This window comes from Melospiza georgiana, chromosome 3 (assembly GCF_028018845.1).
Source record: "Melospiza georgiana isolate bMelGeo1 chromosome 3, bMelGeo1.pri, whole genome shotgun sequence".
Classification (NCBI taxonomy): Eukaryota; Metazoa; Chordata; class Aves; order Passeriformes; family Passerellidae; genus Melospiza; species Melospiza georgiana.
This window is the reverse complement of record NC_080432.1, coordinates 75855455-75882810: the sequence shown is the minus strand read 5'-3', so window position 1 is coordinate 75882810 and position 27356 is coordinate 75855455. Positions and strand designations below refer to the sequence as shown.

At 36.8% G+C, this 27356-nt stretch overlaps 1 protein-coding gene across 1 annotated transcript in view; it reads right to left on the bottom strand.

Annotated features, from left to right (window-relative positions):
• TRDN (triadin) overlaps window positions 1-27356 on the bottom strand; it is a 272472-nt gene that overhangs the window by 22798 nt on the left and 222318 nt on the right. The window contains 6 exon segments of the mRNA XM_058019925.1: window positions 821-868; window positions 2480-2497; window positions 3221-3265; window positions 7662-7709; window positions 8794-8820; window positions 21249-21278. Of these exon segments, the coding sequence (XP_057875908.1) occupies window positions 821-868; window positions 2480-2497; window positions 3221-3265; window positions 7662-7709; window positions 8794-8820; window positions 21249-21278 (216 nt within the window).

The window sequence follows — 27356 nt, the reverse complement described above, 5'->3', positions numbered from 1 at the left end:
TGTTATGGCAGAGAATGGCTTTATTTATTCTAGATGTTTCCATGTATCAAAACACATTTTTACTAATCTCACAGCAATTAACAACAATCTAATAATGAATGATATTAGTAGGGGTGTTCTCATTTATGGACTGAAATTGTTTTGCTAGAGTAAAGGATGACTAATATTAACAATAAAAATTTTAATTCTTTACTTATTTCCTCTCATGAAGAAGCATGGAGCAGACATTTTTTAAACCCATGATGACAGTCCACAGTGAAACTGAACAATGCTCCTTCCTGTACCAGCATCAATTTTGCTCTGTCATGTGCAAGTGCAATTGTGCATGAGCTGTGATATCAGAGACATTTACCACAGATTATGGATGGTGCCAGATCAAGATCTAAATACTATATCATATAATACCTGCAATGGATGAAAATTTAAGTATTGCTTTTCCTGGGAGGTTAACTGTTTTCTGAAGTCCAAATGAAAGGCAGATCCCCCCAAATAATTAGAAAAATGGAACCATTTAAAGTAAGCAGTTTCAGACAGCAGTTCAAATTCTTTGCTGACGTATGCCTTTGACATCAATGGAATTACGGAGGCAGAAATTTGACCTTTGATATGTACATATATCTATATCTTAAAATGACAACCAGCATTACAAGTATGTACTGTGCTATTTAGTTTGTGGTATGGCATGTCAGGGCCGTTCTATGTATCAAAATAGATCACAGGACAATGGCTTTGACATTGGTCATATGCAATTGTATTTCCACTATTTCTTTAAATAACATTTTCAAAACAAATATGCAAAATAAAATGCAGGAGTGCTTACCTGGTTTTGTAAGGGGAACATCTTTTTCATGTCTGATTGCTTCATACTCTAAACAAAAAACAACAGCATAACAAAATTGCCATAATGTTTCTCAGTTACATTTTGCACTTTTTTTTTTTTGGTTAGAAGAATTGCATGTATTTTTTTCAGGATTAAACTTTCCCCTTCTCTTGCTTCATGCTGTTATTTTGAAAAAGAAACCCACAAATGAATGGTTATTAAACGATTATCCACTGAGGGATCTGCCACAAAATAGCAAAGTTCATTAGTACTGCACAAAGCTTCACAAATATTATTATTAATCTACTAACAGTCATGCATGTGTCTTAAGGAAGAAATATGTTAGTAGGGTCTTCTGTAATTTCTTAAATGTAATTTTTATCCATTTTTAATTTTTATTATTAGAAAGGATAGTGCAGAGTAAACTCAGCAACCATTCACTCATCCTTTGTTCTTGATTCAGATATACTTGTGCAGAATTCCCAAAGTCTTGGACACATAAGATTACATATGAAGAAATTATATTTAGGCGTGGAAAATGCATCTCATCTCCACATGCCTGTTTCCCTACTCCTCCTCCCATCCTTCAACTTCATAATTACTACTGAAAAAATTACAATTTATGTTATGTTGCTAGAAATAGAAAAGTTGAAGCAGATTTTTTTTTTTCAAATAGGTCTAACAAACAAAAGTCAGACTTAGGAAAAACCCCACCACGCAGATCTCATAGCACAGTAGCAGCTATACAGTGGAAACTGCATTTTATGGCTGTGGAATCAATGGACAGCTCTCCTGGCCTTGTTTCCAGGTGAAATTCCCGCAGCTCAAAGACTGTGCATCACTTTTCCTTTTGAGAAATGAAGACCCAAAAGCATGCTGTAAATTGGAAAGTGCTGAAAGTGTGAATGGCCTCTTAAAAAAGGGCAATATGCCTCAGCCTTTCTGCTACTCAGATGAATAATTGAACTCCTGGTAGCTGTGATTTCAGGTGGGCAGACAAGTTGAGAAATGCTGAGATGAAGACATCATAAGGAATTTCAAATGGGAAACGCTTTTATGAAGCATGAATGAAAAATTGGTTCAGTGAAGAGTGATTCATTTCCCACATCTGGACTTTTTTGATCATTTAATTATTTGGGTCATTAATTGACAGCTTAAATTATTATTATTGTAGTTGAATCTGCATTCTGAAGGTGTGAAAGGTGTAGACAATCAATAAGCAGGCTGTGTGGTAAGTAAGGTACTGACTCACTTGAATCCTTTTAGACTGAGAAGAATTCAGGATGCAGTTATTATTAATTTCTCTTTTTTCTTTAACTTAGCAGGAGCATTCATTCAAGCCAGGTAAAATTTAATAGTGGTTTTTAAAAGACTTTAACTACTATATGAATTTTTGTTGATGGGACTTTTGATTAGGGAAGCGTGGAATGAATTCACTCCTGCACTGAAGCAATTGGTTATGTCAAATGGGCTTTTAAATAGTAATGACAAGACAGTATATTAAATGAAAGGAACGGGAGACATGGTGATAAAGACACTATAATTTTAAGCAAAACTAGAAATTGCCAAGGGCATGCTTTCTTATGTAAAAGTAAAAAAAAGATACATGTATCCAACAATTTTACAGGAATTTTTCTAATTAAGGTAAGAATAACATACTTGCTGGCTTTGCCTGGGCTACAGAAGATAAAAGAGATAAAGTTGTAATAGTTAGATACTTAAAGAAGAAAAAATAAACTCTTTTTTTCCCCCTTTTTTTTTAACATTCAAGCATTTTATTGGAGTCAGTTCTCACTTGTTCTTAGCTTCCCTTACTTGTGCAGGCATGCACAGCATTCAAACCCCTAAAGTTCAGACAGCTTAGTGTTGACTGCCAGTGATGATGAGAATGTTCTAATTCCTTGTCTGACACTTCACAGCTTCTAGAACACTCATTGTAACTTGACTTCTTTTTCCTGTCGACATTACATTAAAAAACTATACTCTCTTAATCACACATATGACCCAAAGATTTACAGTTTAGTCCCAAAAACATTTTCTCCATAGAACTGATCCAAAGTCCTAATCCATCTGGTGATTTATCCCCATATTTGGGATCCTTTCAGAGGTCTGATTTACAGCTAGACCTCACTTCATTAGCCCAGCTCTGGCTAATGACAGGCTGGAACAAGCAGCTAAGGAGCTGAAAGACCTTGACCTGTCTTCATCATTGGAAAGACCATTCTTAATAGAACAGAAGCTGCAATTTGCACTCTGCTGGTTTTTCTTTGTGATCAGTTACATATTTCAAAACACTGTGAAAAATATTGCAATGCAAATATACTACACTAGATGAGTGCTGAATAGTGTTTAGTACCCCCCTCCCCCTCCATCAGTCAGGGGAGAATCACTTATTCTTACCTGACTTCTCAGTGGGAGTTGTCTTTTGTTGTTTCATTTTCTCCTCTGTATCATGAAAGCAGCATTAAAATCACGATGTGTTAGCACAGGTTCATATAATTGGAAATATATTTCTAAAGGTGATATTATGCATATTGTTCACAATGATAAAATAAATGCATGTCTTCACCACCCCTATCCCATTATAGCGCTGTAAAACAGCATGCAGGCATTATGAGTTCTGACTGCATGGTGAGATCATGTTCATGGAAAAAGTAAATTACTGGGCCTAATGTCTCAGCTGCCAGAAAGCAGCTGCATACCCTTCAGCATCTTTCAGGCAGGCACTCAGGCGGAAGCAATCCTATTCCTGCATCCATTGCACCTTTGCCAACAGCACCTTCCTGAACGTCTGAGTCCAACAGCTTGGAATTAAACAACACTAAGAACTTCTAAATATCTTCTAGAACATTAAAGACTAACTACAAACATGGGTGGAGGTATTCACGTGTCTACACTCTGAAGATGGAAAAAGGTATGGGGATGTCCAAGCACATAACAGGTCACAGAGGGACACATGGGACAGTCTGAAATGCCAGTTCATACCACCCACTACTGGAGAAACCTACCTCAGCCTAGCTGGACATCTGTCACAGGAGCAGCCTTGAACTTCTCTAATCTCATGGGAAAAGCTGCCCAAGCCCACGTGCTCTTGAGATGCCTGTGGATTTGCTCAGCACAATTCTCAGATGATGTAGACCCCTGTCAACATCGGCCACTGGACCTGAACTTCCTCTGCTCCACATAACTTGGTGGGATTACGCTTTCTGATCAAGTGGGGTTTGTTTTACCTTCCCAATGCCCCAGTCAGGCGGAAACTGAGATATTTATGTTCAGATTTCTGGTCTGCCCCGTGTGGTTGATTTCAAATTCACCCTACCTCATCCTTTTATAGCTTAACACCATTTTGTGTCTTTTTCCATAATTGAATTCAAGCTCCCCTCCTAAACTCTACCTTTCAACAATCATATACATTCCTAAATTCTTCTTAAATATGCTTAAGACACAGTCAGACTATATTTGCCATTCCTCTTGCTGAAAGCAGTTTGCAGCCATTGCCTCTTTCCACTGCCTTCCTTTCCACTAAGACCTCTGGAAGGCATCAGATCAAGGATGATAATGACTGTGTGGAGATCAGATTGGGCAGACATCTCTTGGTCCCCTTCTCTTGCTTGTTTGGTCTATTTCTGGAAGAAAATCAGTACTGATGGGGTAAAATATAAGGAGGGATAAAGCTCTCTGGTTACTAATATTTTCTATTGTTTGGTAAGTAAACATAGCTCTGCATTTCTGTGCTTTTCATTTGCTTTCTGGTTTGTGTCAATTTAATTTCTCTTAATTTGTATTAAATTTAGGGCACTATTATTGCCCTTACTCAGCTATTGTTACAGTCAGTTTCTTATGAAAGCCATGAATTAAAAATCTCACCTCCATATTATGATTGTCTGTAGAGCTAGAAATGTTTTATAGCACAACCAGCAGCTTGAAGATGCAACTTATTGAGAGAAAGTGTCCTTTTTTCTGCTGTTATAGGAGCTTTAATATATAACAATCTATTTCACTAATTTAGATTGGGACATTAAACTTTCTATGTGACAATACAGAAGAAAACCTGGTATGCTGCCTTTAAATAATGGCCCTGTAACATGCCCTGGATTAATGACAAGTAAAAATAAAGGGTTCTCTTTCTTTGGATTTTATCCTGACACTTTTGAGCATGAAATGATATATTTTTCCTTTCCTAATTCTGTTGAGAATGTATGGCAATATTTGCTTTGTAACTCTGGGATAACAAGTCTGTGAGGAAATAAGTAAGGAAATAAGTAAGTTTGTGAGTGGATGGCACATCTGATTGATTTGAAAGTAGGGGCAGTGTTTCTTCTCAGAATGAATTTCTCTTGAAACATGGACAGGCCTGTGGATTTGCATTCATATGGGAATAAACACAGTAACTCTTGTGGCTGCTTGCTTTTTCTCTGAGTTTCCAGCCACTGGTTGTAGCCAGAAGGGAAACTGAAGGAGTAAAATATCCAGACTTAAGAAGAGCTATCTTAGAAGGGAATACACTTTAAGACATCAGGAAGCTTCATAAAATCGATCTGTTCACCACATTCAGTATGAGGAAAAGCAGAGAAAAACATATGATGAGGACAATAGATATTATTTTGCCAAGAACAGAAGTAATAGTTCTAAATTTTCCTGTGTTCTTTTTTTAACCATCTCATGGGGAGTCTCCCAAATAAAAAATTAAACAATTTTGAGGACTCCATAAAGCTACAGAGAGCAAAAATATAAACGTTGTGAATATTAAAAAAATACTGATTTTGAGTAAGCCCAAAGTTTAAAGTTCTGAAATCTTTCATTGAAGAGAATTTATTTGCTCTGCAGGGCTCCAGTTTTGCAGGACTACAAGCATTAATATTAATTTTTTCCCTGATGTACCTAATTTAAATGGAAAAAATAAGGCTGTAAACATTTCTCTGCATATTGCAGGCAGTTTCAGCAGAATTACATCAGGAATGGATTCCCTTGCTTTACTTGCCTCCACTGATATACACAAAACACTCTAATTTAAACTTTTCCCTATGGGATCAATATATTTTCTGAAATTCTATAGTATTTCAGTCATGTGATACTTCTAAGTCTGATGGCAGGAGGCATAAGAGAAATGGCTTGAAGCTGCACTGAATCAAGGTGAAAAAGAAGGCCACTGTTTTGTTCAGAACGAAGCTTTTATAATTCAAGCTGTTAACTCAAGAGCGCTCCTTGGCACACAGCAGGCAGAAGCACTATTACCACCAGTGCCTGCAGATTAATACTTCCAGTCATCAAGTGAAACTCAAAACAGCCACTGTTCTCCAAAGCAACCATTTATCATCCGAGAATAGAGATTTTATGCTAAAGGAAATTTAGCAAGCATTTTCCTATTTATTTTCCCTTCAAGCACCTAAATACCAAGGGCTTGGGGTCTGGAGTGTGCTGTAGCATGCGAGAGTAAAATCCAAATCAGTCCAATACACTGGTTTGTGACACAGGGCTCTGATGTTCGAGAATGCCCTATCAGGGAAATTTATTTTCCTGCAGCTATGTGGATGAGATTGGGCTAATTGTGCAGCAGGACTGATTTCATTTAGCAGGAAAGGTGAGTGGTCATGCCCTCCCTCCAGGCAGCTCACTTTCTGGCCGCCACTGTGGCCACCAAGCTTGGATTCCTTGTTCCTGCTTTGGCTGAATTCACCTAATGCCTGAAACATTCTACTAGCTGTTAATACACAAAAAGTGATCAATGAGTTAAATAAAAAGCTTGGCCTATGTGTCTTTGAAAGAAGGGGAAATATTTCTTCCCTATTGATTCAAAACCAATACACGTTCACTAAATCAGATCCTCATGGCTTCCAGAAACCTGAAAATGTCTATGAAAATATTTAACTTACAACTTATTGTACACTAGAAAAATGAATGAGAAAAGTACTAAACACATAGGAGAAGTTTATTTCTTAAAAAATAGGGAAAAATTAATGAAATAAAGCCTACTTACTTATCATTGAACACATAAGGTTTAAATGTTTTATTTGATCACTTATTCATGAGCACTTCATTTCAATGTGAAGTTCAAACAGCAGCACTTCCAGCAAAGGTCAATGGGATGTGGATACTTGCTTTCTAGTCCCCACTGCTTCTGGAGTGGGACTGGAAAACCACTCAGGAGTGATGTAAGCTAAGCATCAGTAGCTGAGTTTTCTGTGAAGTTACCCTCTTAGTCTTGTTAATTCACACCAGACCCAGCTGTGGATCCTTTAGGGCCTTCCTCTTCAAAAAACATGATTAGAACAGAACCCTGGTTTGAAAGGGGGACGCTTTGTCCTGCTCACAGCAGCCAGGCATTACTAACAGTTTACCCAAGTGCACAATCAGCCCAGGATTAGTATTGCTATTCTTAGTTCAGCTCCTGTTACTTTTGAGATTCAGGAGCTGGAGGCTGACTCTACTGCAGAGTGTTTACTCAATGAGATTGTAGCTTCTCTTTTTTGGGGGGCCCACACTCACTTAATGTGATAACTAATTTACTGAAAGGGTTGAGAAGGGTTAATTCCCAGTGCACCTCTTGATGTAGTGCAGGGCATTAAAGCACTCCTTCCTCACACTCTGGGAAATGGGTTTTGCTAGTGCTTTTTACTACACCAGTGAGAAAAACCACAAGAACAGTCAAAAACTGTGACAGATGAATCCTTTTAGTTAAATGTCACCCTCATATTTGTTCCTCTCCAAGACACTGAAAAAACCCAGTGGCACGAAGCAAAACACCTGTGCCCAGCTCAAGGAAGTGTCTGAGTTTTGCAGATCACACATATCCTGATTAAGTGGAGCTGGGTGTAAGGGGAGGTTCCTTCACCAAACCTACCTGGCTTGCTCTGAGAGACAGCTTTTTCACGTTTAGCACGTTCATGCTCTGAAAATAAGAACCCCTATATTAGAAGGCTTTTTAGTTTTTAGAAGATTTTAAAAAGAAAAGACTCCCATTATAGTTTAAAAAGATGACTTTGCACTACATATTCCCGCTAGACTTGAGAAGAATTGATAACTATATTTCTCAAGAAAAGAAGTTGAGCTATTTTTGTCTTATAAAATTAAAATAATTAAAAGTGTTTTTAAACTTTTTAATGTGGTTTAATTATTTTCTGTGGATTTTTAGAAATATAATAGCATTTATAAAATTATGAATTGCTTCTAGTACTAATTGTGATTGCTATCAATGATCTTCTGTATAGAAAATTCCTCCTTTATGTTTAATATAGAAACGATGGCAGATTTTATTAAAAAAAAAAGTGGGATTTTCTTGTAAAGAATGACAAATAAGTGTTCAGTATTCTTCATAAAGGAAAAGACAAAAAAGCTTCTCATGTTTCTCTTTGTCCTGGATTTGGCTGGACTAGAGCTAATTTTCTTCACGTTAGCTAGTATGGGGATCCCATAAATATACTATGAGGCACTAATAATAAAGGATATTATTCTGTATTATCATAAACGTGTATGCAATTTTGTGCTATTTAAAAACAGCGTGCTATCCAGATCCCAACATTATGATACAGAAAATATTTCAGAGGCACGTTAAAAGTATGTTGAATTCTGATTTGTAGCTCTGAAGTCTAAGCTGTGCAGCAGGTGAGCATTGCAGCATACCAAGAAATAAATCTCTAAAACTTGGGCCAGAGACTTGGCAAGAGAATTGCAGAGATCCTTCCCCATCTGTGGCCCTCTTGATTGTTTCCCAGTGCGAAGCTGCCATGGAGACAAAAGGCATAGGTGGGTCTCAGCTGAATTGGAAAAGGGTTTCCATGCAAACTGGAACCTGTGAAATACACCTGGTCCTGCATTAGCAGAGTGAGTCATTGAAAACCAGTGTCATAAGTCAAAATATTGTGTGAGTTTGCGTTGATGAATTCCAGCTTAGGCTGCAAAACCTTTGTAAAAATAAGAAAATACCTTCCTTCTGAAAATTATAATAACATGTTCTATATTGCCTTGGTACTTACTGTGTTCATGCGTGTTCTCTGAGGTAGCTAGAAGTAAACAAAAAAGGCATATTTTAATAATTTTGTAGCTGTGATGCAGAATTTACTTCATTTCTTAGTGACATTTTAGACATATAAAATTTCAGTGAAATCTATTGAAGTGTGCAGCACTTTGTGTCTCCTACACTGTCCACCCCAGATGCATAAATGGGACACTAAGCTAAGGAACACAGGCACCGTGAATTCCTCATTTAGCCAAAATTTGGTACAAACATCCCTGGAAGGCTCTGCACCTCTTCTGAGGGCTGAGTCACCCTCTCTAAATGCTGACCATACACCAAACCTAGGGAAACTACCTGGCTAAGCAAGGTGCTTACCTTATTTAGTGCCCACTAAGAGACAGGGCAAATTCAGACCATAAGGTCTCCACCAGACAAAGACAGAAAATGAATTTTAGCTTGTGTGAGGAAACAACACCTAGGGCAGTCTAAAGATGACAGACCCTGACAATTGCACCTGCTCTATGAGGGCAATGAATTTCAGATGGCTTCAGTGATACTCCAAGAAGCAGAAAGACATTTGAAAATGTTCATTAACTTCATGAGACCACTTCTAATCCAAAGGATTTCAGTGCTGTGACTTCTAAACTTTGTGCCATTTCATTTTCTGCATTTTTCCAGAAAAAAAAATCCCAGAGGAGATAAAACTGAAAACCAAATGAATACTTTCCATGGATGTTAAGACAATATTTCTCAGGTAAAGAAATGAGAGTTTGGCAGCTGTACCCAATGCCATTATTGGTTCTGCAGAAGGAAGCAAAATGTCAAGACCCAGCCCTCCAGCTGGATTTTTCTTCTTGACTTTTGCTACGCAGCTGTTGTTTTTGAGAGAAAAAAGGCTCTACCACCTGCATGTCTGCTGTGTGTGAGAGAGAGTAATCCCACAGGGAGATGCAGCAGGGCAGGGGATGAGCTGCCTTTGCAGCCCCAGCAGCACAAGCAATAAAATTGCTGCTGTGAGCTCCCAGGCCATGATTCACTGAGCTCCTGAGCTCCCCAGCTCCCACTTGGGACAAAAAATGCTGTGCATGTGAGTTTCTGTTTCACTTGTTTCCCCTGGAGTATAAAATCAACTCCCATTTTATATCCAGTCTCTAATCCAAGTTGTTGGGCATTTAAGGGGACAGCAACTGGAGATGGTAAAAGTGAAAAAAAACTAGAACATTTTTCTGGGTAATAAAGAGTAAAGATACAAAGTAAGTGTATATGCTTGCTGCAAACTGAGGAATCAGAAACAGGAGTTCAAAAGAAAAAAAAATATGGACAAAGCCACATTCATTATTTTTATGTGTGTAAGTAAAATGTTTTGTAAATTTAAGCTCATTTAACATTGCAAAACCAACCAAAATGTAGTTCCCCAAGCATCATAAGCTGAGGCAAATTCTATTGCAATTGAGTTTCCATGAAATATGTCAGAAATTTGTAGAGGAAATTAATTTTTTATTGTGTCAAAAGACATAGTGAGATATGTTCAGGAAATATGAATTTAAATTTTCAAAAAGGAATTTCAAAGCAAATATTTAACCCAAATCTGAACATTATACCAGTAGCTAGTGTAATGACTTACATAACAAATACAGAATATTGTGCCATGTAACTCTTCCAGTGATCACCCATAATAATTAGAGCTAGGCCACATATGAACAGTGTTAATTTAAATACTCTCTACTGATGCTGCTTAGCAAATTTTACAAGCAAACTTTTGTAATAACATCCTTTTCTAATATCTGACTAAAATCAAAACAAAACCATTACTCCTTAACTTTCCAGTGAAGCCAATACAGTTATTTCCCCTTTTATGCTGGTAAATATCAGCCACAGAGAATGTTTAAAACAATAGGAACTCAGCTAAAGTCTGGTCCTTGAAGTTTGTGAAAGTATCTCCGTTGTCCTTTTCCATCTTTTCTGTGGAAGCATTAATTAGACTAATTTGTATAATGTGGGCATCAAGACAGACTGAAGACTGAGATTACTGCTATCTATGCTTTGCCTAAAACTCCAGCTTCCTTATTTCTGGCATAACACTCAGGGATATTTCTACCAGATATTTTGATGAAATAATGAAGATATTCTAAAGTTAAGTCTCTAGAGTGTTGGTTATTCTAAAAAATATCTATAGTTTTTCTATAAAAAAGCCAAAATGAAACATTGAGGCGAAATTTTGAAATGGTATTTGCACCATAAAAATAAACCTTTCTGTTTTGCTGTTATTTCAGTCAATTCAATATTAATATTATCCTTCTTGTGTGTCATGACCTCATTAAAAAATGCAACTCAAATGACATATAGACTAAGCAGAGAGCTGAAAAATGAAATCCCAACACCATTAGATTCAGTTTTATAGAATCGCAATTATCTATAGCATGGGTACCTTGATTTTTATTCTACTTAGTGAAAATGGCAAGATGATAGTCCAGGTCAGACTCTGCAAAGTGTGTAATAATATATGTAATTTCGCCTAAAGGCTGAGAAATTAAAGGTTGTGTTATGCACCTCTGGGAATCTCACCCACTTCATGTAGTATCTTGCACTGGAAGTGCAAACAAGCAGTTTTTGTTTTGGCCACTGATGGCGAGAGGGTTTTGGGCTAAATCAAATCTTTGTCTCATTTCAAACGGTTGTTCTGACGTCACTAGCTAACAGGACTACCTACTGGGTAAAAAAGTACTTATTGTTCACAATGGCAGAAAATTCAGTCCTAAGTAAGTGTTTTATCTTCATTTGTTTAACACTTAAATTGTACTAGAGGAGGTCAGATTTGAATAAAATGAAAGCAGTTGGATTTTTGATGAAATATTTGAAGCTACATAAGAATGGATCGATGAAATTATATGGTTCTACTCCCAGCAAAAATTTGCAATGTCTTTTCTGCCATTCTAAATTAAACTTGGAAAATTGACTTCATAGATATCTTGCTGTTTTTCACTTCAATTTTTTTTTACTTGCCTGCAATTCTGAAGGCCACAAAGGGTATTAATATTATATGGCATATTTTTGTAAATTAGATTCTGATACAGGTTCAGAAATGAAATCCTGCATTTTATTGAACCATAAATTGGTAAAGCTAAAAGCAGAATGTGCTTTTTGATTATAATGTCTATTTTCCATCTGGATAACAGGCATTTGCCATTCAGATAGCAAATACCTTTGTGAGTGTGCACATTCTGTAAGAAAAGAATATGTTGTGCAGGAAATAAAAGCAATGCCAGAAGTACTTTTTTTAGTTAAGAAAACCAGAATAATAACACATGCTGTAGCTGGGAAAAATTATTTTCAATTAGACAGTTACAGGTGTATTATAAATAAGGAATTTACTTTCCATTAGACAAAGTAAGAGCCTGGTTTATTTCCCTTTGAAGACGCCACAGAGATTGTTTATCATGTTTTGGACTGGACATTGCATGAATTCACAGCATACCATACTAATCTGTAACGACATTACAGGCCAAGAGAGAGATCAAGATCAACAGGAATCTTCTAATATAATTATCAAAATTTGAAATGCATACTTTCCAGTTTATGCATCATGACAAAGCCAAAATTTGTTTTCCCTACTTAATATGAGTTCATTCTCCCTGAACTACAGACCAACGAACTATTTGTCCTTTGGACAAATTAGTGGGCATTTTTCCTTCCAAATTTAAGTTTCAAGATCTAAAGAGACCACATCATTGTGCATAATTTAAATAAGACAGTTTTGGTCTAGTTAGGTCAAAGTTTTTCAAACTGTAGCACAACTGTATTATAAAAAAGTCAAACAGAATAAAATACATTCCTTATATGTCTCAGAAAATAAATTCAGAAAAACGGGGATTATTAGGACTTACCACTCTGTTAAGGAGCAGTTCCCTAAATTTGTGAAGTTGTTGGCTGTACTCTTTGCCATTCAAAGGAGAAGTCAAATGTTTGCTTAAATTTTTTAGATCAGCAGACCTGATCTGTCATATCTGCCTGTGTCTTACTCAAGTTCTTCTGGCTAGATGAGGAGCAGGCAGACTGTGTTGCAAAGCCAGTCTACTGAGCATATGTCTAAAAATGTGGCTCAAAAACCAGATTAGCTGCAGCAGCATTCCTAAAACGAGAATGGCTTGTGCTCATCCTGATCTCTGCTCTACATTAAAAAATTGCCTTGACAGAGTATGACCAAGAGTTACCCTGTGGCCGAGTCAAAATAAAGCAAGCAAGAAGTGTGTGGTGGTGACACAAATAGGGGAAGCTGGTATATGATTAAAATACATTGCATTCTGCAAGAGTCTTGTCCTCACAGGATCTCTTAATTCCCTTCAACATCCATTTTTAATTTCTGGTTTGCTTTAAACCTAGTATTTTCCAGGATATTTTTGCAGGCTTCTAAACATGAAGTATTATACCACATTAAAATGACAAGTATGAAATGCTAAGTGATTAGGACTGTCTGGAATATTTGTAGGGAAGTGGAGAGCTTGGTCTCTTGGTCTAGGAATGCTCCTCTGACTCTGTGCATCTCCACAGATTTCCATGGATCACTCTAACAGCAGCGGCTGAAGTATAGTAATAGGATAAGTTGTTGAGACAAACCCTCCTAAAATGCCATGGTTTTCCATTATCATGAATACTTAACCATTGATATTAGACCCTATATGGTATTCATTTGCAACAAACTCATCTTCCTATTGCCACTTTCCATTAAAAAAAGCTGTCAGGCTGCTCTCACAGTTCTTTCTGCTTTGTTTTCTTTACCAGAGCAGCCTAGCCCAAGATATCTATCTGCTTTCCTAGAGCTGTCGTGTTTGTGTCCTTGCTGTTTGGTTTGTTTTATACCTCAGGGCTGCATATTGGAAAACGAGCTGACTTTTGGTTTTGGAGGATTTTGTTGACGTTGTCTAGAACAACTTGTTTTTTAAGACTTTGTTTTTAAATGGCAGTTCAAGAGTACATTATATAACAGGGAAAAACAAAAAGTAATAGAGAGGAGGGAAGGGAGAAATTTTATCATGGTGTAAATATAATAGAAGTAGCAAAGAAGTAGAGACATTTCCAACATTTTAAAATGACTTTTAATAAGAGGAATTGCTTCAGCTTCAATCTGAGATGCATGCCTTTAGGAATCATTAGTAATGATCCCAATCTTTCTCTCTTTCCCAGTTTGTCACTTAAACAATAGAAATGCTCTGGGAAATGTAAGTTGTTGAAACAGCAATCTTGCATGATGGCACTGAAAACTAATATCTTTAAAGTAGTATCAGTCCTACTATCCCAGGAGGACAAATCTTCCATCAACAGAGCTGGAAAGAATAAAATTTCAGTCAAATGTAGATGAGGTACATCTGCTGCATTAATGCATTTCATCTTTAGGCACGTGTGCTGAAAGACCTGAAGAGCTTCCTCTCAATATCATCCTCAGCTTCTGATGTTTTCATGTGCTGTTCCCTGAAACTTGGAATGGGAACATACAGATGAGGGAGAGTATGCTAACAAGCTTTCACTTTTAGAAATATCAGTTTTACATTTGCATATAGCTAAGGCAAAACACAGTGAAGCTTGGGATGTCTTTATTGCAACATGAATTATTGACTCTTAAAGGGCAACTGAGTGAAATCAGGCAGACTGAAGTTTATAGGATGTTAGAATGATTTTTCAGAATATAGACGTTAGTTTATGCAAAAAATGTTCACCACTCTATAAAAAATTGGAACCAAATGTAGCACCTCTTGCTGATGTTAATATTTGTTATAATTCAATCTTCAGTCATAATGCCTGTTATTGGTGAAAGCTGGCAAACTAACCCCCCTAGGTCCAGATTCCATGTTACCACTTTGAATAGGAACTTCTTAGCTGAGGTCCTTCTTATCTATGACTGGATTTTTAAGAGCCTAATAATGGCTGAAAATATATTTACATATGTTATTAAATAAATGTGAAACAATAATAAATTAGAAAAGAATAAGATGACCATGGAAATCTTGAAAAGAAGAATTTTGAAGGAAAGATTAGTTGATATAAGGGGTGGAGAACAATAAAAATTAATTGACTTTTGAAAAATGGACTTTTCCCAGTGTGCTACTAAAATCAACATGGTGATTAAAGTACAGGGCTAATGAGTAACTTCTAGAGGCATAACGTACTGAACCATCTTTGTTCCTCATGAAATGCTGCTGATCACAGCTATTGCTTTGATTACGACTCTGTAAAAGTACATTTCTGCAAATGATGTCTGCATAGATAAGAAAAAGAAAGGTAGATTGACGGTAGAAGAACTATTCATTCTGGAATTGTATCTGAATAGAATACCTCTGAGCATTCATTTGCACACATCTTTGTGCAGAGCTATACAGTAATAGTTTATCCCATGGGGGAATTTTTAGCCAATTAAACATGTGTTGTGTGGATATGCAGGTGTTCAAGCATATTACACTGATTGACAGATGTGTTTCTGAAATGATGCCAATATATATGTGTTATACCTAACTTACAGTAACAACCCAGGCCACCAATTACACAGAGCTACACTCTTTCTTCAGAAATCACAGCTGTTTCCTAATCATTAAAACAGTAGTTTAACTGACTCCAGTTTTTGGTAGCAGGAGCTGAATAAATTACTGTTGTACGTTAATGCAAGTAAGAGCAATTAACACAAGCTGTAATCATAACTGCAATTGAAATGTTATGCCAGATCTGTCAATATGAATAATTTTACAAATTTGTTATTTTATAAGACTTAAATGTAATCTTAATTTGACCTTGAATAGATTACAAAGTTGTAACCAATCAAGGTTACAATTGTAACCAATTGGTCAACTGTAACCAAGGTTACAACTGATTAGCTGTAAGGTTTTTGTAAATCCTATTAAAAATTAAAGTATCGGCATTTTTTGTAAAAACATGGATGCAAGGTAGCATCATTAGTTTTATGTGCTTCAACTGAGAGTTCTTCTCACTTCTCTTTCGATGTCAGATTTTAAGAGGGGGAAAGTTGTTAGCAACAAACAATCCTAATATTCACTGACGTTTGTTCTCTATTCTTGTTACTAAACCTAAACTATGTTCCCTTTTATTAATGGGTGAGAAATATAAATATCTCCAGAGGGGCAAGTAATTGCATTCTGACACAGATACAAGACAGATTAAACACTCTTTGCAGATGCCTATTTCTCTCTATCAGCCCTAAATTGAGACTAGGGTGAACAGTTTCAATGTAGATTTACAACTTTAGACATAAAGTTTGCATGAGGTAAAGTTTCTTAATGATTACATTAATCTGAGTATCTAAAAAAGTTCTTAAAATTTATGAATTCAGTGAATCGTCATGAGCTTCAGATAGTCATTACCTACTTATATTGAATGGGTCATATCTTATCCCACTGAAATATCTGCAACATGGGAACTTCTGTCCGTCACTAAACAGAGATTGTGCAGATCATTAAGTCTCACATAACCCTGTAAAACTGACATAAATTATTTATATCCCTAAGAAAGTAGAGACAAGGCAAACAGAGGTCCAGCAAAATTCAGTTAACTGATTTAGTCTCCTCAGATATTTTCTTTATTTAATATAAATTACATGTTCATCAATATTCCTTGAAAATGCTGGGGACTTGATATTTTAGCATGGGAAATCAAAGCTTATTAGTGCATGGGCAGCCATCTATCAAATTGAAAACATCTTAAGTCAGGAGTGGATTTGCATTGAAAAATGTCTTGTTTGCAGTTCAAGATTCCTGTCGAGTGTTCTTCAGTAAAATCACTTTATTTAACTCTTAATCTGATGCAGGATGACAATATTATCTTCAGTTTTGAAGATCCTTTGGGCTCCATCTTGTGGCTATTTCAGTGACTGTTTCCTTTGAGCGAGCTGCCTGCTTTCAGCTGGTCAAAATATCACTAATAGTTTCAACAGCATACTAGCATATGGCTGTATTTATTATTTTCTAGAACATAATACAGAATTTTTGACCCTAATTTAAGAAAATTATTTTTAAAGTATTTATAATGATTTGAGGTTTTTTATTCCTTTGTTCAGGACTAAAAGTTCTATTAAGAGTCTATGTAATACACTTTGCAGTTACAGAATCAGATACTTTACGTTCTTATCTTTTGACTCTTGTTAGGAAATGACATAGTGAGGCTGTGATTCATCTTGAACCAGTGGCATCTGCAGCTGAGCAGAAATCCCATGCTACCGTGACCATTTGCTTTTATGAATAAGATGGCTGACTTCCAGTTTTTCTGGTCAATTACAAAACTAAGCAGCTCTGAAATCCCCCTATTTTGTTTTGCTTTGTTTTGTTTTTTGCTTTTGTTGTTTTTCAATTTGGAAAGCATCTTGATTATTATAGATATTGAAAAGGGATGCCACTGTGCCTTGGCCAGTTTATTTCACGCTCTCTATGCAGAACAGTATTTATCAAGCCATACAGTACCATTACAAGGAGCACTAGAAAGAAATTGTTCTGTACTGAAGTGACAATAAGATATAGTTTGGAGCTTGAATGTTCATGGCGTGCCCATTTTCTCCTTTTGTTTGATTTTAGCTGCACTCAGATGTCATACATTTTTTACACCACAATGCATTTATTGAGAAAAAGACTAAATGTAATCCTACATACTCTCCTGTCAATTTATTTTGATGAAACTTGTTACATGAATATGATTTTCATTTTGCTTTCTAAAAACTAGTAAATAAACTTAAGAGCAAGGTGTCAGAGTTTTAACGCTGAAAATCAGAGTGGGAGTGTTGCTACTGACAGGCAACCAGGACCTGCATCTCACTAACTTGCAAGTCTTCATAATATCTGACTGTAGGCAGTCTACAGAGCAGGTGAGACTCACAGAGGTCTTGAATTGGTTGTGCTCTCAGGAGCAAGGCAGAGTTTGCTCTCTGTCTCTTGCTCATTAGCTCCAAGGAGGATGGAGAAACCAACTCCCTGGCAGCTTAGGTTCACTTTCAGAAATGAGAGTGTTCTTACATGTGCTTGTGAGAATGAGCAACCACAGGGATTGTGTCATGGCTGAATCCTGTTTGGTCCACTAGAAACACAGATGTAAAGAATCTTTACAAAACAAGACTTTCTGACACTGACTGGAGAGACAACTCACTGCTCTTACTTGCTTGACATCCCCAACTCAGTCCATGTCCACTATAGTCAGAAATAAATAGGATATGGGAGATATGAAATGAAATAAGAAATTCTACTTTATGCAGAACTAGGAAAACTTGACATTTTCTTTGATCTGGCTCTATTCCAAACAAGGATTTTTGTAACCCTCTGTAGTTATAAAACATTTTTGAAATATGAAAATACTCTTTTCGTTTATTGAAAAAAGGTAATTTTTAATATTTATTTCATTTAAAAGTGACAATTAAATGTGAAAAATGCTGAAATATTTCAGCATGTTGCATTTCTGTTTACTGTTTTCTGGAGATGCCCTGGAAATTATGGGATTTATATCACTTCACCAACCCCTGGGTCTATTTAAATTAGTTTGATTTCTTGCTCACATGCTTTGAATTTTTAGCAAGAGTTTAAAATTCTTGTGTACTGGGAGCCAGATTTGCTCTTGGGAAATTTTGGAAGTGCTTTCCTCACGCAAAGGTTTTCTGCCCCTTGCCCTTTTAGAATTGACAACATTTACACGTTTCTGTGACAGCTTCTCTATCCCACACATGTTGAAAGAAGGCATAACATGATGCTGGAAGGTAAAGCTGCCCATTTTCTAGGACTTTGGTCACAAAGTCCTAGAGACCTAACCTTTGAAAGAGAAATAATGAATGCCTAAATTTCATGCATTAATTGTGCCTCAAGGTTCCTGTTAGTATAATCCATATTTGGAGAAATCAGCACAATATGTAATCTTTCTCCAACTTAATTTTGTTCTTTTTTGTCTCTTGCCAGCTCCTTCAAGTCTGATTTATGCTATGCACAGAATGTACCATTGACTGAACGCGTCATTCCATCTTCTTCTCTTTTATGATGGCTTGTCACTCTGTATGGCTCATTATTCTTGTTTTTCTAGATGAGGGATGTATTTGAATAGGACAAAATAATTGGAGAAATCTTCATGTACAGTACAGTGTGTGTGCTGTATGATTCACAGGAGAAATGGTAAAGTGCTGTTTGAACTGTGCATGCTACCACCACAATATATTTTGGATAATGAGCCAGTCAATTTAGAGCGCTGACTGGCTACTTCTATTATTTTTGCAGCTGTGAAAAAAATACTGTATCCTTAAGCAAAACCAGTGAACATTACCCTTTTTTATTGCCAGTCAGAGGAATACACATGCAGCCTAGAGCAATTTCTTGTGACAACAGAATAAGCAGAAATAAATAAAACCTTATCATATTTGGAGTTAGCTAGTAGCATGCAATATTTTCTGTATGAGGCCTGCAGAGAAGGGGAAGCTAGATGAGAAAGCACGGCAACTAAAGCATGGCATGTTCATTTTTTGGAAGAGGGCTTATTATTTCTCTCCAGTTTTTCAGTTTAGTGCATATCTACTGAAGGCATGAACATCACTGAACCAGTTCGCTTTAGTCACTGGAAGATTTCATTTTTCTGGCATTTTTTTCACTAGAATCACTACCTTCCTTGCTGACAGTGTTGGTTATGATCTCAGAAAACCAGAGGGTGGTATAATCCAAAAAATAAATAAAGGGATGATAATCATAAGAATGACTAAAACTGAATTTCAGTTCATCCTTCCATGTTTCTGTGAAATAGGTTGGTGGTAACCAGCAGGATGAGATACAGCCTGAGCCAGGTGCATGAAAGTAGCCTACACATACTTGTTGCAAAATCCTTTCAACTAAGAAATTAAAGGAAAATTTTCTAAGCAAAAGAAATATAGAAAAGAAAATGAAATGGAAAAATCAATCTAACTTCAAAGATTGTTCATGAAAAATGCATTTTTCAATCAGTTTTGCTGGGGAAGATTTTGGTTAAGGGGGAAGAAAATCCTAGCTGATGGGAAATGAGCACTAGATGTTTAAAACAAATTCCCTTGGTGTTCTTCTGTAAAAGAATGGGCCCACAATCTGACAAGGGTGAGAGAAGTAGTGCCCTTAAAAATTACCTCGTTCTTTTCTTTCCATCAAGGATGTAGCAGCTCATGTTTTTGAAAACTGCAGAAATTTTGATATCTGAAAACCAAGGGCTCTATGAGTAGCTGCCAGTTTTCTGCTTCTCCCTGCTTCATGTGCTACCTTTCAGGCCTCAGTTGCTGCAAATTAATCTTTGGACAAAATATCCTGCTTAATACCTATTAAGCAAGGTTGTTTCTGATAACTGAAATTAATTTTATTGTTCTGTTAAAGACATGAAGTGAAATTTTGGCCTCAGTGGAGTGAATGGGAATTTTGCCAACATCAACGCAGCCAAGATTTCACTCATGAGCTGATAAAACAGTTGAGACTATAATTTTTTTTTTCCAGTTCAGTTAACAGCTCTTTACAGGGATAACAGAAAAAACCAATAAATTAGTAGGATTGAAAATGTCTTCATGTATAGACAGTAAAGATTGGCTCCATTGTACTATTACAATGGAGTAATCACAGAATTTCCAAATGGCAAATGACGCCCTAGGCCCCCTCCCCCCCACCAAATCTCCCATCAATAATAAAGAGCTATTTTTTTTCTCATTGAATAAAAAATCTTTCTCATAAAAAAAGAATATTGAATAATCCTAAGAAATATATGGGTATGTTCTGAAAATGTTCCCATTGCTCTATTTAGTGAGAAAGACAAGATTTATAAGCCCAGTACTCAATAAAGTTGAACAGGCTAAAAAAAATACCACCTCAGTGTAAATATTTCAAATTATTTTTGCTGTTTGAATAAAATAAGAAAATTGGGAAAAAAGTTTTAACTCAGCAAATCTTATTCCTAAAGACAACATATAAATAGAGATTTAGGTTCTGATAAATATATTATATTTATCTTTAAATAAAAGTAATATCTTTTGTTCTGATTTAGGGCAAATTTTTCCACTAATCTGTTAAAATATCAGAGAATGACTTCAGCAAAGGTTACATGCAAGCTCCATATATATGTGAAAAGAGGAAATTAAATGTGCCTAGAAAAGCAACTTCTGCAAAGAACAAGCAGCCAGGTCAGCATGCATGGTGCACTGCAAGTTTTCTTCTCTTTGACAAATCCTAACACGGTAACAAAGGCCTTTCATTTTCCTCCCAGCCAGAATGAGGAAGTGTCTGACACTGGTCTGTATTGGCCTGTTTTAAAAAGGAGCTACCAACAGTGGAAATGACAACAGTGTTATCCCAGCAGGAGCAGATAAAGTTGGCTGATGGTAGCACACGAGGTGCTCTATGTCATCACAATGCTGTAAATCATCACAATTGTATCACTGAACGAAAGAAACATTTCTCACAGCAGTCACAGCCTGAAAGATGTTTCAGTCAAGGGAAGAGATTGATTTACCTTTCTTCTCCCCCTCCTTTTTCACTGCAGCTGCAACAGAAACAAAAATACAGTGTTTCCAAAATTGAAGTTAATAGCAGTATCAGTAGAAATAATTCAAACACCTATACGAACATTTGTGCACATATATCAAATCGTACATATATTATGCCATAAAGGAATACATTTCTTTGCCAGATGAAGAAACTGAAACATTTCCTCACGGACACCCAGCTCTGCTATTGATAAGAGCATATTCCAGCTTTCTGCATCCTCACACAAAATTTTAGTCATGGTCATCTTCCTCCCATACATTGAGAATGGGAGAGAGTCATAGAGCGAATATTTCAAAATCAACAATGAAGGAGGAGGATAGATTGAAATGTCAAGGGGTAAGAGGAGTATAGAGAAAGGTTATGAGACATCATCAGTTTAGGAGAAATACGTACTTTTGTGCTATTAGAAATTGTAATATTAAAAAAGAGCATAAAATAAGACATTAAAAACCGCCTGAAATTATATTTCTGAGCCTCTGCCCAATACTGAGACTTTCAAGACCTGATTATCCAGCAATCCCACCTCTAAACCCCATAGCATGAGTTTTGTGGGAAGGAAAATGGGAAAGAGACTGGAAGAAAACTTATACTTTAAAATTTAAACTAAATTTTAAAAACCTGGAGTTAGTTCCTCACTGGAAGCTGTGATGTGTGCCCAAGATTCAGACTCTGGAGACAGAATAAAAGTTCCCTAAAACTCAGCCCAGTATTCCAATAAGACCTTGCATACATCTACAATGAGTGCTGTGAAATCATAACAAAATTTTACTAAAAGGGATGAGGTGGCTAAAATGAGTTACCTGCATTTACAGATAAGTGCTGCAACTCTGATGGAGATGAGCCAAGCTTATCCTTAAAGCTCTTCAAAATCCATGCACTACCCATTCCCCAGCCCACATTTATAGGACCAAAACTTCTAAAAATGTAGTTACAGATGTCACTTTATTTTGAAACGTATGATAGAAGTGGTCTTAGTAAACCTCTGCCTTAGGCTAGCATTTGCAGGCAAAAGAAGAGAGAGGAATTAAGATTCAGAGCCTGTACTTTCCCAGAAAAGGGTGTTCAGCACCTGGCTGCCCATATGAATGGGTCTGATATGGCATTGGAACTGGAAATGAAACAAGCATAAGTGTAATTCTGCAATTATTGGATAATGTGCCCTGGTATAGGACAGAAATCAAGGAACATGAGGTCAGAAGAGGGCAGACACTCCCTAGTAGTTTCAAATGTTTGCATTTTGTGTGCTGGTCTCTGTCTCTTCATGTTCTTAAAATGAGAAATCATTTTACTGCAAACTGTTTGTACATTTAGATATAAAGGGTCAAGAAGGAGCTGGTTAAACCTTGAATTACTAAAATGCTATTTATCAATGGCCTGTGACAAAAATATTCTGATTTCAAAATTTTTCATGTTTTCTACTACCTACCCTCCTTTAGAGAATTAGATAAATTTTAAGCATCTCAAGAATGTGCTCAAAAAAAAAGGTTTCGTGACTAGAATCGGTGAAAATCTGGCATAAGGCATCCAGGATCCGGTCCTCTTTGCAATCACTTCCTTTTTTTAGGTATTGGGTGTATCAGAGCTGTGCTGTGCACATTTCACAAACTGTGGTTACAGCAGAGTGAGTAGTTTTTACCCCCAGAGTCTCCTATGGCCTCAATGGCTTTTGAAAGGCATACTTATATTGCCACTTGTGGTGTTTTGAAGCGACTCCCAAATCAACAGAAACCCCAAATACTGAGACTCTGGGAAGGGCTTATAGATGAATGTGCAGTGCACCTCTGGGCTCCTGCTGCCTTCTGTGCTGCCACCTCATGGGACGTGGCTCAGTGTCCCTCTGCTGCCCAGGCAGAGCAGGGCCCCTCCACGCCTGCACTTAGGGCTGGCCAGCTTCTGTTAGCATGCTATTGTAGCCTCTTGGCACATCTGCTGGAATTGTCACCTTGGCCACAGTCTTTCTGATGGGATGTACTGTAAATACTCAACAAATCTCATGAGGCAGAAGAGGCCTCATTTTGACCACTGTAGCCAGTAGCATTGCCTCTGGTCAAATCCTGCTGCTCAAATGGAAAATGATAAGGAATGAATGAAAAGGGGCAGAACACTGTGCTTTACATTGCTCTTTCAGAAACTGAGCAATGTGTCTGAGTCTGAAAAGCGACAAAAAGATGGATAGTTTACCCAAGGAACTTGGTTTTCAGGTGATAAAATGCCAGAGTACCTGCTGCATAATGCATGGTAGCTAGGGAGGGAAGGGCATGAAACAGAGTGATGAACTAGAAAATGTGATGCTGCAATGTAAGAGATTCCCTTGGCTGTGTGCTTGTTACCCTGATTATTTGGAGAAAGAACTAATTCTTGAGTCAACTTGTTTTTCTCTCTGTACTGAAGAGACCTGTCTTGTTGTTCTTGAATTACAAATTTGTACACACAGAGATATTCAAAGAGGGCTCTATTAACAGCCTTAAATCACAGTCTGTCTTTTCTAGGCCTATCCAGATCCAATCATACTTTTTCAGTTAATATAGATGGTATACAAAGCAAAATACATTTATTAAGAATAGACACACCATATTATGGAATTACAAATCTAGATTGACAACTATTGCAGAAACCAGAAATGAGCATTGTAATATTTTAGGTTTTGTGAATAGGTTAAAAAATTATTACAAGCCATGGAGGACCCTGTTAAATTTTTTTTTTTAGTGTAGAGTGGGAAAAGAAAGGTAAATTCCAGTAGTGGAAAGGTCAGAAAACTGTGATAATGCAGTAAGTATTTTCAAGGAGGAAAAATATTCAAGTTTAAGACTGCTCTATTGTTTAAGACTTTTATCAGAAACTTGAACCTTTATCACCAGCAGTCCTTCAATCTCTTACATAGTGGTGTTTCCAAAGGACTTTTTTCTGAGCTGTTGAGCAAACACAAACCTTTTCAAAATCGTGAAGATACCTTGAAAGCAGCAAAAAACTTCAAAACACTGGTTCCTACTCAAAACCAGTTTTTCTATGTAGCTTTATGACCCAGAAATAGCCAGAAACAGATGTTTAGTCTAAACACTGTCATAAAAGTCTCTTCTTCTACAAATATTCCCTTTATTTTCTTATAAGAAGCAGTTGGTTTTCATCCTGAAACAGGAAGTTTAACTTTATTTCTAAATGTGCAATTAATTATGAAAATTACATTTCCATACAGATATCCAGTTCCTCTGTGTCATTTCTAGAGAGCCCTTTACTTAGATTTGTGATTTTCAGTCTTATCATGATCATACTAATTAATCTCAGAGGAAATCTTGAATCTTTCCTATTTCACCTTGTATGAGACTTTTGTTGTTTTTCCTAGCCCACTCCAGTGCCACGTTATCATGTAAGGGTTTTGTAAACAACACTCTAGACGAGTTGCAGCTTTGATTTATGCAATAGCTTCAGAACATTACATGTCTTTTTCCTAATGCATTTGCATATGGAAGAAACTTTTTCAGTGACTTGTCTGCAGCAATACTTTGGCACTTGCCTGGATTTACATGGTGAATTTAAGATAAATATTTCTTTAATATTTTCCCTCTACTTCATATTTCATTATATTTATGGACACTAAATTTTCTTTAACATCGTGCTGTCTGTTCACCTTGTAAATTCAATGTATCACAGCCCCTTCTTATCCTGAATTCTTTAACTGATTTTGTCATCTGAAATTTTCATTACATTGCTATTTCTATCTTATCCTGTTAATTAAGGAATATAACATGAATCCAGACATGAAATCATAAGCAATTCTTCTGTAAACAAGATGCAAGATGAAAATTAATCAATTGCTCCCTGATTCCTAACCAGATATTTATTTTCTTTAATACTGTAGGTCTTAGGCAGCAGCTCCTTGGCTTCTGCAGTAATTTTTATAATGAGACTTTATGAGACTATATTTAAAACATTAAATAAGTGTTGGGTTTATTACTTTATTAATATATTGGAAAAAGTTATTGTTAAGACATAGTTTCCATTTCTAGATACAACACAGGCTGGAACACAGTGTTTTTCCAGTTATTTGACTTTGTTCTTATTTTAATTATGAATTCACCAGATTTCTGACAGATTTTTATTTTCTGAATAACTCTGCAGTAATTTAAATCTATTTGCCCTCACACAAAGGGCAAATACATTTGAAAGTAATTGACATTTTGACTAAGTTCTAGTACTTATTTTGTTTATAAACATGTAAGATGTGGTGAAACAAGATCAAATGCAAACTCATCCCATGTGTCAGGTACTCTGTAATAACTGTTCATGTGCGTGCTGTTATGCTGAAGTGAAAGCCACCTCATGTAGACAGCTACAGCAAAGCATCTGGCATTCACTGAGTTGATACTGTCTTTGCCCATCTCACCATAAATTGTCCATCTGTTCATAGCTTGAGAAGAAGATACTGTTTTAAAATATTTAAGAACAATTTACAGTGATATTTCTCTCTCAGACCTTCCTAGAAGGTATTTTCTCTGTCTCTTTCAGTCTTTTTGAATTCTGAATTTCTCTAATTCATGTCAAGTGAAATCTTACTCATGTTAAGAAACTGCAGTTAAAAGAACCATTATAGTGAGTATCAGAGAGGAGAATTTAGCCTTTAAATTGGCTGAAGCATCTGTTATTTAGAATGATTCTCATTCAGTAGCAGGAAAAACCTTTCCTGCCCTTTTCCTCCTCTGGTCCAGATTTTAATGAACAGTTTTGGAGAAATAACCTCTTATTCAATTATATTCATGCATTTTATCACTAATGGGCAAGAATTATGTTACATTTGAACTCCCTCATAACCTGCCTATCCCTTTTGCCTTAATTTGTAAGACATAGCTGCTGACCTACTAAGAAAAAAATTATTCGCTAGATAACCCCCAAAAAGTTTACAGTATTTTTCTCTTTATTACCAGCAGTGCCTTAATAGAATACAGAAGGATGTTGTCTAGAAGGAAAGTGTGCAAACTCAGTATAATTATTAGATTATTAACCACATGTGCTGGATCTGGCTATGATAGGCTTAAATTTTGCAGTAGTCAGAAGGCACCATAGCCAGGACCCAGAGGTAATTCCACACCATGTCACATCATTTTGTGGAGATGGATTCCAGGTTGGGTAGGTGGTGGACAGAGAGGTCAGTTGTTAGTGTTTCCACAGGCAATATCATCATGTGAATCACTCGCTTTTCTTCTTGTACACTCTGCCATTAATATTGCTGCTGTTACTGGTCATTGTCTTGTTTCATTGCTGTTTCCAGACACCCTCATGAGGCACCTTTTGGGCCTCCAATTCTCCTCCCCAGTTTGCCAAAGTGGAGGAGTGAGGGGAAGGTGAATGAGCAGTGCGTGGTTTGGAGTGTTTTAGTGGGAACACTAAATTGAGGAATAGCATTCCTAAATCCCCACAGTCCTCTCTCTGTAAAGTCACTTGGTAGAAGAGGCAAGGGTATGGTAATATTCCTGAGCAAGTTCCCTTTGACTGTGTGTGGAGCCTGGTCCAGTGCAATTGGGGCCATAAATCCAGAGGAATTGTGACACACTTGAGAACTTGTTTGAACCTCATGAAGTTCAACAAGGCCAAGCACAAGATCCTGCACATGGACTGGGGCAATCCCAAGCACAAATGCAGACTGGGCAGAGAATGGATCAAGAAAGCTCAAAGGAGAACTATTTGGGGTTGTTGGTGGACAAGAAGTTCAACATGACCCAGCAATGTGCATTCAGAGCCCACAAATCTAACCATATTCTGGGCTGCACCAAAAGCAGTTGGGCCAGCAGCATGAGGGAGGAGATTCTGTCCTACTCTGGTGAGATCCCAGCTGCAGTATTACATTTAGCTCTGGGGACCACAACTTGAGAAGGATATGAAGAATTCCAGTGAATCTAAAGGAGACCATGAATATGATCAGAAGGCCAGAGCACCTGTGCTATATAGACAAGCTGAGAGAGTTGAGTTTGTTTGGCCTGAAGAAGAGAATTTTTTGGGGACACCTTCTAGCATCCTCCAATAGCTGAAGTAGCATACAAGAAAGATGGAGAAACACTCTTCACAAGAATATATAGTGAAA